Source organism: Vidua chalybeata, chromosome 2 (genome assembly GCF_026979565.1).
Source record: "Vidua chalybeata isolate OUT-0048 chromosome 2, bVidCha1 merged haplotype, whole genome shotgun sequence".
Lineage (NCBI taxonomy): Eukaryota > Metazoa > Chordata > Aves > Passeriformes > Viduidae > Vidua > Vidua chalybeata.
In genome coordinates this window covers 72,344,510-72,356,677 of record NC_071531.1, presented here as the reverse complement: position 1 = coordinate 72,356,677, position 12,168 = coordinate 72,344,510, and the positions used below count along the sequence as shown (strand labels likewise).

At 41.4% G+C, this 12,168-nt stretch overlaps 1 protein-coding gene across 1 annotated transcript in view; it reads right to left on the bottom strand.

Moving 5' to 3' along the window:
• CASR (calcium sensing receptor) overlaps positions 1-10,370 on the bottom strand; it is a 41,625-nt gene extending 31,255 nt beyond the window's left edge. Inside the window, exons 1-2 of the mRNA XM_053936595.1 lie at positions 9,950-10,370; positions 1,501-1,807 (exon numbers count right to left, since the gene is read on the bottom strand). Coding sequence (XP_053792570.1) covers positions 1,501-1,807; positions 9,950-10,134 — 492 coding nt within the window. The 5' untranslated portion in view covers positions 10,135-10,370. The remainder of the gene's footprint in view (positions 1-1,500; positions 1,808-9,949) is intronic.
• Positions 10,371-12,168: the final 1,798 nt, after the last annotated feature.

Genomic DNA, 12,168 nt, shown 5'->3' with positions numbered 1-12,168 from the left:
TTAATGTTTCTGCAGGAAGAAAGAAAAGGAGGTCTTATAGTGCAGTTTCAAGGGCCCCCGGAGTAAATCCTCCTTTCACAGAACTGTACTCTCCCCTGGACAGGCTCTTGCCCAGTGCTACTCTCACCTCCATCAACCTTTTTCCAGGAGTACAGGCAATGTGTCCCACTGCCACGTGTGCTGTAAGGGGACACAGACCTGAGGTATTGAGAAACAGAACAGAAGTTGTAACATTTTCAGTGTCTACGTCAACAGAATGAGTAATGAGCCATACATAAATTGTAAAATACACCTCCAACTCCTACTGAAATGCAGGCCCTAATAAGCCTAGATTTGCTAATGGCCTTGATATAAATGGCTGTGACAATTCTACCCAACATCTGCCAGTCTAAAAGTCTGCTTTCAGTTGTCATACTTCAACCACCTGGCTGAGACTTCGTTCCAGAACTGAACCTCCTGACATCTACCCTTTTCTGCAGCCTCTAGATAAGGTTACTGCCTCATAGGACAAATGTAATTCTCTGTTTAAAGAGAAAGTCTGAGAACTGCAAACATCTCTTATGTTCAGTTGAACTCACCAACCCTTCTCAGCTGCCCTTGTTCACCTGGTAATGTGATGTGTAAATCAACAATGCCCCATAAGATGTCATCAGGGTGTTTATTACATGCCAACTTCAAATGCCACTCTGAGCAATACCCAGATAGCACAGCTTAAACCATTCTTGCCCTGCTCAGAGACCAAATGTCCAGTTTTTCAGACTCCTGCAAAGGAGTCAGACTGATAAGACTCAACAGACAAGATCTATTACTGTGCACAGGGCAATCAAGAATCCTTCCTTCTTCATTCATGGTGCAGATGAGAATTAGAGCCCTGGCTGAAGCAAAGATACATTTCTCAGCACAGACTGAGAGCACATTCTGACACAATCTTGTTTTAAGGGCTCTTGTGAGCTCTGGCACCTCTATTAATTTTGGAAGAGAGATTGGAAGTGTTCGGCTATACAAGATAGCACTTAAATGGATAAGGCCAAGCACTTTTTCCAAAGCTGATTTCAGTGTAGAAAAGTAAAATCAAGAGCACCAACATTAAGCCAGCCTTGTACTTTACTTAAGGTCTTGGCAGATCAACAAGCCTCTTAAACCAAAGGATGGGGCCATGGATGCTGGCACTGGCTCCAGCAGAGTCAGAATGCTTACAGTTACTGCTGTATTCACAGACTAAACCACTCTACAGGACTCCAGTCCTCCTAGGCTAGGCTGCTGTTGGCCATCTGTTGTTATGGCTGCTCAGTAACCTTTGCATTTGGGGACTGCAAAGTGCTAGCAAGATATATTTCTATCACAACAATGACACCCACTCCCCCTCCTGCCTGCCATTTTATTGTTTCTCTCCTACAAATGCTACTGGAAATGGCAAAGATTAAGCAATCTCTGCTTAATCTCTGCAGAGTAGAGAAGCAGGCCACTTCTGTAACCTAAATAAGTGAGGTGGAAGCGTACCTGAGGTATGTAAAAGAGTCCCAGCAGATTGGCCACAGCAGTGGAGATGCCAGAGCCAGTTGCTCCCACGACTGCAATGGTGGAAGGGATATGTTCTGAGCAGTTACAGAATTCGTCCAGGTTCAAGGAGTCTATCTTGTTCTGGGCCACAAAACTCAGTGTGGCCTCCAGGGCTTTCGAGACTGTATTGCAAGTGTCAAATATCCTATATCCCAGGGTCATGTTGGGAAGGAGAGTTGGGCTACTGTTTATTTCTTCTATGGCAAAGATCATAGCCTGGAGCCAGCGGAAGCCTCGGAAATTATACCTGGGGGAGCAAAAACAAAGACAAAATAGAATGAGAAGGAGGAAAACAGAGCAGAGGAGACAATGAGCAGCGGAATGAGGCAAAGTCAGAGTGAAAAATTCCAGATACAAAAGGCAAAAGCAGCTTATGCTATTTCTTCACCCTACTAAAAATTTGGAAAATTTTGCTTTTGTCTCTACTACATAAGAGGCATGCTTTTAATTCTGGCTTTCAACTTTTCAATTTGGGTGCTCACTCCAGAGGTAAACTTTTCTAAGTCCCCTAAAACCTGGGAAAGTTGAAAGACAGCATGTCTGGAATGGTGACTCTGGCCTATCCCTTGTGCTCAGGACCCTAAACCTGATCTCATGATCCCTGAGGAAATGGATGTTGTGATCCTCTGACTGAAAGCTACACCTACCAGGTTTGCTTCCAGCCTCCTCTGACATGTTTCTGAATGCAGATGGCAGTGTCTGCTAAGCCTATGCTGATGCTGCCTGGGACTTAGGCTCGAGGATACTCCTGGAGTGTGTCAGCTCCTCCTGGCTTTGGGCAGGCAGAGCAGGCTGAGCCACAGCACTGGCATGCTGCTGGATGCAGAGGTGCCCAGGAGCTCTGCTCAGGGAAATTCGGCCTCACATGACACCCTTCAGTTTGTGAGAGAGAGCACAGACTGTTCATACCAGAGATCAGAGACATGCTATAAATATAAGTCCTAGTGCAAACTGATAACTTGTTATTTAGATACTTCAGTGCCTTCACAGAAGGCATAACTTTTCTCATTATTATAGTTCTCTCACACAATTTGCTCTAGACATGAACTCAGAAGATGCCCTTAGAACTGGTCTGTGAAACTGAAACTGTTTTTTGAAGCCTCTGCTTTTCTCAAAGATAGAGAAGCTGAGTTTTCTGATCATCTTGCACCTGTGCACGGAGCTAAGGCAGAGCTGCAGATTGGTGGCCACTGTCCTGTGGGAGCTAGCAGTCACTGCTTATGGCATCAGTAGCCTGGCAGTGGAAGAAGCTGAAGCATGATGATTGCTTATCCACAAAGGAGAGAAACTTCATAGAAAGCAGCAGCAAGAAAGTATCTTTGATACATATTATTCTAAAGTTCTACTGTGTTTCCCCTATAAAGTTGCCCTGGCAACCAGTTGTGCACCTGTGAGGCTGCCGTGTTTTAGGGCGATGCAGCTGGAATGGCAGAATCTTTCATCAGCTGAAACCTGCCCTTCCTTGGAATGCACTGTGAGTCAGGATACCAGCTAGTTTGCAGCTTTGTGCTGAGTTGCAGATGAAAACAGGAAAGTGTCAATGCTGTTATGCTTTACACTGTTACACTGGGAAAAGTGACGGGCCCCAAAACTGGAAAAGCCTGGGGAAATAGCCTGCCCAAGAACAGATTCTATATGAAATGGTAAATTGTAGGTTTCACATGAGTTACATTTTGAAATGCTTAGAGAAATGTTTTCATTACTAAGGTGAAGATTTCTAAAGATAAGCTTCATGAAATCACCTTTCAATCTCTGAGATATATGACCTAAACTTTTTTAATGGCTAGATTAAATTAATTGCTTCCAAAGTTGACGTTAGCTATGTCTGACTTTTTCAAAGCTGAATGAACAAAGCCATGTTACTTCCATTCCAGGAGTTTTATCTGATTCATCTGGGGTCAGAATTTCTAATGACATTGCATCTAAGGTTTATCTTTAAGTCTTAAAAACTTCATTTATTCAACTTGACTTCACCTCTCCAGACATCTTTGGCCAAATTCCAAATGAGGTTCAGCTCTGAGGTTAAACCTCAAAGCCCAGACAGCACAGTACAGATCTCTTCAGGTCAAAAAGTTTGAGTCCTTAGTTATAACTAATTACTAACTTATTATCAAAGGGACAGTTAGCTTTATTAAGATTAGTCTTTAGATGCATGGGAGTGTGGGTTACTGATAGAAGTAATTTGGTCATTTAGAATATTTTTTGCTCTAGTTCCAAACCATTAAGGGATGAGATACAACGAGAGAGCTCTTAAATAAAAGGCCAAGGCTCAGAGGGATTGAGTCAGTGAGTGCTGTGTACAGGAAAAGATGTATTGGGCACACCATGTTGCTACATGTGGTCAGTAATGCACATTGGGATAAATGGAAACAAGGAAGGGTGCTGTGAATTTTTAAAAAGCAGCACGTGTTTACAGATATTTTTAATATGAATAGGATTTGAAGCAAGGAGCCATATTCAGGCTCCTCATGTAAAAGATCGCATATTCTGTATTTAAATGGAAAGCTACTGAGAACCTGGGAAGTTCAAAGATACCACTATACTACTGGGAAAAGCTTCACACATTTGAGTATATGTAAAAGCAAATTTAAGCCTGCTTACTTTAAATTATATAGGTGAAGTATGACAGAAAATTATTTTGCCTGCTTGAAAGGAATTTGCCTTTATTTTTTTTAAATGCCACAAGGTGGTATCTTCAGATGGTGTATTTTTGAAAGCAGTGATCTGGATCGTCTTACCCTTCACTTCAAGGAAATATCTGGCATTTAATTCAGTAAATGCAGACTAAGGCCCACGATACATGGTTGCCTTTGTTTTCCTTTCTGACATATGCTCCTGATTAGTGTATATTTACAGTATAAGGCCTCTAGTTCAGGTACTTGCATTTGGAATGGTTTTATTTTGGAGGGAAAGGAGAGTAGGGGCTGTTTCCTGGGAGCTAGAATCCAAAATATCTTTGAAATACTTTCAATAATTTATCTTAAACTAACCTAGGCAAGAGACCTGCGTTTCTCTTCACTTGCATGTCTGCTGACAGCAGCATGAGCAGCTCAGGAGGAGAGGATCAGATGGGATGAAGACAGCACTCCTCACTCTGTCTTCTCTAACACCTGATAGATCTTCAGACAAGCTGTCATTTTGTCATCTGAGACAGCGTTGTACCGGTTCCATAACACAGATATGGTCAAACAAAGGCAGTGCTGCCAAACTCCTCTAAATAAAGCAAGATCCTTCCAATTTCTATGAATGGATATTTTGTGGACAATTTCTCTCCCACTGTACTGTAAGATCCCAGCAGGGGCTGCAGATAGGTTCCTCTTTGCTTGGTGTGTACATGAGGGATTGTTAAGAGCAGCCTTTGAACCTGGCAGTAGGTCCCACTGATGCAGCTGACCCCTGTGCCGTGCTGCTGCTGTGATTAATATGATAAGTCACTAGAATGCTCTGTCAACCATGCAGAAATTTGACTGGTAATTTATATGAAGAAGCTGTACAGTATTTACTATCAGAAGCAAGCTTTCATTAGATTTCCAGAATATTTAAATAGCCACTGGTATTTTCTTGATGGCAAAGAAGCAGCCTCCAAAGCTCATTTTCTGCTGTATTACTTTACAGGTATGTTCACACAGTCTTGCATTTTGTGAGATGTGGTGCTATGAAAAGTGGCCATTAAGCTCTAAATGAGAGTTTAATGTAAATAATTCAGAGCCCACAGGTGTAGAGGGGAATTTTTATTTACACTCCTTCCTTAAAGGTTTCCCTTCTAATACTTGTTCTCCCACCTCTCAGAGTATTCAACCCACTGATCTTTGTATTCCCAAGGAGAAGCACAAACTGGGAGAGAGAAATTGGAAACAACACCTTGCTGTAATTGTCACCTCTGCAGAGGACAGCTGTGCAGAAGACCAGTTTGCTAGAAACTAAACATGTCTGACAAACAGCGCTCAGGATGGCTTAAATGTCCCAGTCAGTGTTTTAAAACAAGCAATTTGCCCCCTATGCAAATTAAGGGGCAAAGCTGTCTGCATGGTTTAAGCTCCCCATAGCTCCATCCCCAGTTGGTTTGTGTGGTTTGGTTTTAACAGCTCTTACTGTCTGGATCCAGCAGGGAAATTGGTCCTGATCTTTGCTAGTCTCCATAAAGAAATAATTCACAGCCTCATGTGTATTCATGACCTTCATTTATCACACTTGCAAGGTACTAAGCAATGGAATATGAAGAAAAAAAAAAAAAAAAAAAAGGAGAAACTGATGTGAAAGCTCTGAATAAAGCTTTCACTTACCCCCTATATCTGACAGGTATTTATACTCAGAAATGGTGGCAAAGCCTGCATATACCTTTCAATCATGCCAGCACTCCTCTTTCTCCAGTGGTTGCATGCACATACTAATTTCTCTGTCCTCTCTAGATTTCCAGTACATTAATTGCATGTTATCACTGCTACTACCACTGTTACTTCTAAGCTATGCAAGGGGGAGACTTTCAGTCATTTGTTGGATTCCTGCAGTCATGGGTATAATGAGTTGCTTACCACTCTTACAATCAAGGACTATGGGTGAGGGGAATTACGCAGAACAAAGAAAATAAAAAATTAAAAAATTACAATTCAGAAGGTGAATGGAAGAGAGAGAAAATTATATAATTACATCTTAGGCAAGAGAAATTCCAAGTATCTTGTACATTCAGGTCTGCAATGGGATTAGCAAATACATCTGCAAGGGCTCAGATTAAAATTCTGTTCTCTCAGAAGGACAGAAAAGCTCAGTGGGGTAAAGACTCCTGGAGCCATGCTCTGTGAAGTCTTGCACTATGACGTGGGGACAATGTCTCACCACAGTTTCACAGCTTGAAAGCTTTGTGTCACAGTGTGGGACCTTGGCTAGACTGATGATCAGAATACAAGAAAACTGCTAATCTCCCTGAAATCAAGAAGGGGTAGAGAAATCAGGTTATGAATAGGCCTATGGGGGTGCTGACAGGGAATGGAACGGGGCTCAGGGCTTGCTTGTGCTGTGCTCAGTCTCTGCCTCCCCTGCACACATCAGATATGCATCAGCAAATGTTATAAGGAAAGTTGCTGCAGCAGCACCTGAGGCATACAAAGACAGGAGGTGGATTTATATCAAATGCAGGATCCTTGATTGCTGAAACAACAAACAGGAAACAAAACTGCTCTCACTTTGTGTATTCCTATCTGACATTTAGTGTGGCAAAATCATGGGTACATTTTCACTTCGGGCTCTACAATTCAGTGTTTAGAGCACAAGGATGCATTTTCAGTAGCAGCAGCACAAAAAGAACAGGGAACTGATTGTTACCATTCCCTTTTCCTTTCACCGCTGAGTTATATTATTTCTAAATAATCATGTGCCAGATATGCACAGTAGGTTCAGGCCAGTAGGTTTGCTGAGCTGAGAGAAAGGTGCTGAGCCACAAGAGCATGAAGAACATAAAAACTGAGAAAGTGGAGAGAAAACAGTCCTATCCTTTTTGAGAAGCCCCAGCTGTCCTATCCATTGGGAAGTCCAGTTAGGGAGCATAGGTATAGCACTGAACACAGCTAAATGTCCAAACAACACTGATCAGGTTGAACAGTCCTCAAAACAGAGGAAAACCACATTATCTTAAGTTGTTTGATTCTGAACTCTAAAATAGACCACCCACAGGGTTTCAGTGGGACCCTTAGGTCTTGTCATGGAGCTTTTCATGTGGTCTGATGATATACTGCTGCAAGAAAGCACGAGGAGAGAGAGAGGATGCTCATTATCCCGGAGTGATCTGGGAATAATTTTCTTATGTGATATGAGACATATTTTTCTACATAATAAAGAGATTAAAAACTGTATGCAGCCCTCTGAAAAGGGGTGGGTATAAAACTTATTAGCCTCAGCTTCGAAAAGATACACAGTGCTGGAGAAGGCTCAGAGAAGGGCAACAAGGGCAGGTAAAGGTATGGGACAGATTTAGCACCTTTGGTTTGACCATGTACAGTCACATTTGTGCTTCCCTATGGATTTCTATCTAATTTGCTAATCTGTAGATTTCCCACCCTACAGAAGTTTTTGACACTACAAGATCGGGGAGACTTACTTTGTGAAGAAACTAGAACCTAAATTTTTTTTTCTGCCCCCAAAAATATAAGTTTGATAATTCCAGACCAGTCAGTTGCCTGGAACCTAGGAAACTCACATGTGATAATTTAAGATTTTAGCAAAAAACTTGATGAATGTATTGAACTCCTACAGTCAGCATGCAGAACCCTGCCAAAGTCTAACGCCTGATCAAAACAAAAAATGACTGCCATGTTTGTGTTGAGAGATTTCTGTACAACTTGAGCAGAAGGAATTTTCTGACTTCAATACTGCTTAAAATAGAAAATCCTTCCAGAAAAAGATCTGCTCTAAATTTGACATGTACCAATAACAACGAATACACACAAACATTCCCATGTATTTATTACCTCCGTCATTAAAACCTGATGACCAATCTCAAAAAGTCTTCTCAATCCAACCTCTTTTGAATTAAACATTTCCTGCAAATGGACATTTTCTTGTAAAGATGTGTGCAATGAAGCAACTTCCAGTTATTTCTGGTCCAATCATCCCCTTATTCCTTTTGTAGTTTCTACTACCTCTGCAGCTAGATCTCTGACCTTCATTCTTTCTTCAACAGCATTATATTATCAACTCTCAATTTATCCATCTGCCTGAAGGATATGTGCCACAAATGCCTGCCTCTGCAGTCATCTTTTTTTCTCTTTTGCACCTATATCTTCTACCTTCATCACCTACTTACAAGGGTAAAAAGAACAGGGATTTTATCCAGGCAAATTTCAGCAGGAGGATAGGATACCTTTTAGCAGATTGAATGCCACCCAGAAGGATCTCCCATTGTGTCCTTAAAACAGCTAGTCTGGCTTTTCAGGATTTGCCTGTTGTTGGCAGTGCTACTTCATTAACATGCCTTTTGGCAACCACACACTTGTAGTACTTGTGGCAGAACATTTTCCAGCCATCTCTTCCAATAATGTGACCATGTCAAGACAGCCACTGAGGCTGACCCAGACTCGATAGAAATGAAAGCTGTTTAGTTTGCAAATATCTGCATTGTCCTGCCTGCCAGCTGGAGCAGGAGAAGAAGAAACTAGAGCTGAAAACATCTATTGCTTTCCAGCATTCCACTTTTAAAATTATGCATTTGGTAGAGGAAAAAAAATGCTGAAAAGCTGGCAGAGATTCTTGCTCCATGAAATAGACATTGCACATACTTTTAGTTCATGACTTTCCTGTGCACACACAGAAGAAGCCAAAATAATCCCTGCTTATTGGCACTTTTGTGTGCTCCCCATAACAGGTTCTGGGCATGATCTCATAACCTAGATGGTTGTGTCTTGCTCAGTGTCTCAGTGGGAAACCACACCTGAAATCTGTAACAGGAATGCTGTTGGCCATCCCTCATTGCCATCTGCAACAAAACTGTACTAGATCCCCAGCGTAGGATGAGAGGTCCAAATAATTTCAGATAGATAGTTCTTCACACATGGTAACAGAAGTCCCATAACAATGAAGTGTTTTCTCATGCACTGTCATGACAGAAATCCACATTAATTTCTTATATTTTGTTTATATGATGTTCCAGTTGCAATCAGTTTCTGTCACACTTTCCACTTGTTCTGTGTATTATGTGCAGGCTTGTAATGTTAAAAATTCCTCACGTTTCATCATAAAAATGCCTACACTTCAATAATATGAAGAACTGTTTTCATGTGCATTTCTCACCCCAAGGTTAACTCCCAAAAACTTAAGACAAAACATAGATGTGTTGTTTACACAAAAGAGAAGAACTCTGGGTGAGGAAAGCCTGGTCTCAAGTTTGGGACTTTTACAAAGTCCTAAAGAGACATTTATGTGTCATTCACTGGGATTTTTCAAAAGCCCTGACCTATCTCACTTTAATCTTTTCACTTGTTTAGGCAACTTAACAGTTTGTAAAGTCTTAGAAGATGACAGGCAAAACTGGACAAAAAATTGATTTCTAAACTATTTGGCCATACATTACTATAATCAAATAAACTAAAGGGCATTTATTGGTAATTTTCAGTCCTGCTAGGGAAGCTAATTTTCAGATACTATTCAAATGTTCCCTGTGAATGGCCAGATGGATCAGTATATTAATGTTTTGGCAGCTTCAGGTAGTACAAAGTTTGCCCTCTTTTAGTGTCCAAATAGTATTTATTTTACTGTTTCACATAAACACTTGTTTTTTCCATTATTTACATCATACCTTCCAATCATAAGCATCAGATTACAGACCATATTTACACAATTTAAAGTCAAGAAATGTGAAGACTTCCCCACCAAAACTTTATTTTCCCTTTTACCAGCTTACCTTATACACTCCACTGATTCTGGCCTTGATTTTAGATCCTGATCTTTAGCAGCCACTCCAAAATGAATAGGGAACAATCCTCCAAGAATAATGTCTCCCTTTTTCTGTGCCCGTTGGTTTGGCCCATAGGCAGCAGTGCTCCAGGTAAACAGCAAAAGAATCAAACAGCAGCTATATGAAGTCATTGTTCCTCTTTTCACCAGGGGGTTATTGGATGCAAAATTGGAAAAGATGACGTAAGAAAGCAGATGTCAAAGCTTTTCCTTTCCTTAATACAGCACAAAGAGGATTTGGGGTACATGTTGGCAGGGAGATAAGCAACAAGGTGGGAGCCACAGTGCTGGTGTTTCTCCCTCTGTCTTCTCCATTGCAAAAAAACAATTCAGCTTCCCTTCTTCCTTCATAACTGAAGTATTATGGAGAGCCCATCTCTGAGAACTGTAAGAGAAAGATTTGAAAAGTGATTCCAGCTATACACCAGGACCCCTCATTGCCATGATGGTTCTGTTTTGTCAAGCCAAGTCCTCAATATGCCCCTGAAGCTGTCCCCACTCAACAACCCACCTGGGACATATCACAACCTTGGCAAAGTCATCCAGGCACCCTGGTGACACAGCCACACCTCCTCAAACAATGTTAGATGCCTGATTCTCTGCCACATACCTAAGGTGGGTGGCTTAATCTTCCTATGGTTCTGTGTGACTCTGGTCATAGCAGATGCTCTAAAATGTGTGACCTGATCGGTGTCCATGAACAGAGCACACTCTGAGGCCTGGGTGGGCAAGTGGGGAATAAGGAAGCATCAAACACAGTAAGAATCAAGCCTTTCTCTTAAGCAATTAACCATAATAATCTTTTGGTGTTGGTCCATCATCTCCTATCCATTGATCATTCTTAACCCTCTGCCTTTGAATTTATCCTTGATAAAAATAAAACAAGGTCACCAGAAAGAGTTATTTTGCATTGAAAGGGAGAATGAACTCCAGGGAGGCATTTGAAACCAAGTTTTGAAACTTCTCCATAATGAGTCACGAAGGCTTGAAAGGTTTGGCAATTGTGCCTTTGTAAGCTTAGCTATAGCAGCCTTTGAAGCCTGTTTCCTGGGGATGAAAAATACTGCAGCTTCTCCATGCTCAATACATTTTCCCTGCAGCATGTCTACAGGGTTTCCAAATGAAGAACTAACTTAATTATGGCATATGAAAATGGCTATGGCTACAGGAAAGGAGATAGCACAGAAAATTCACAATGAACAGCTCTTCAGCCTATTTGAAACAGGTCTAAAAGCTAGTAGTAAGAATCTGAAGTTAATCAAATTTAGAGTAGAAGCTAGGCATACATTGCTCATCCTGAGAACAATTAATTTCTGAAGCAAGTCATCAAGAGTTTTTAAGTGCTGAGAACCTTTTTATGAGGCTGACTTATTATCACTAAATGCAGCTGTATGGATTTGATCTTTACCTAGATCAAATAAAGAGCTACTGCAGGGAAAAACTGTGATTGTGGGGCATGTTCTGGTAGCCAGTCTGGACGATCATGCATGCTGTATGACCACCAAGCATGTGGAACTATTTAATACATTTTCATTACCATGAAGGTTTGAATGCAGAGGTAAATGAGAGAGGAGAGACAAAGTTCCTGTTGTTCTCATGCCTCTGTGGTTACTGCACTTAGCTGGGCAGACACTGTAATTCTCTGTGGCAGGTCCACTCTAAACTATTCTTTGGCCCTGGCTTGAACAAGTGCATTTTTATTAGCAAGGGCAATCAAATCTTTGGCTAGATATCAAGGTGTGTCTAGGTATTGGCAAGTGGCCCTTTGACAGCTGGATTACAGAATGTTAACCGGAACCAGGATTAGGAGGGGACAGATCAATGCAACGAGTGACTGTCATGAAGTGTTTGTGTTTTGATCTTTTCTGGCAGATGGATGGTGGTTTTGGCTTCTTCAGTGCCCAACACAATAAAGAATAAAACACTTTTCCATATTCCAGTTAGAGAAATGTCATCTTCCTCCCATCACCTGTGGTTTCAGGAAAGATACAAACACTAGTGAAGAGCTGATACAATGTCCTGAGGTGAGGACCAGCACAGGCAGGGCCTGGACTTGGAGGTGAGACATTTGAAACAGAGCAAGTAATTTCTGACGAGACACTGCAAAGACATGGATGGGGTGGTCTGACTAATGCTCTTTAGCTCAGCTCATTCCCTCCCCCAGCT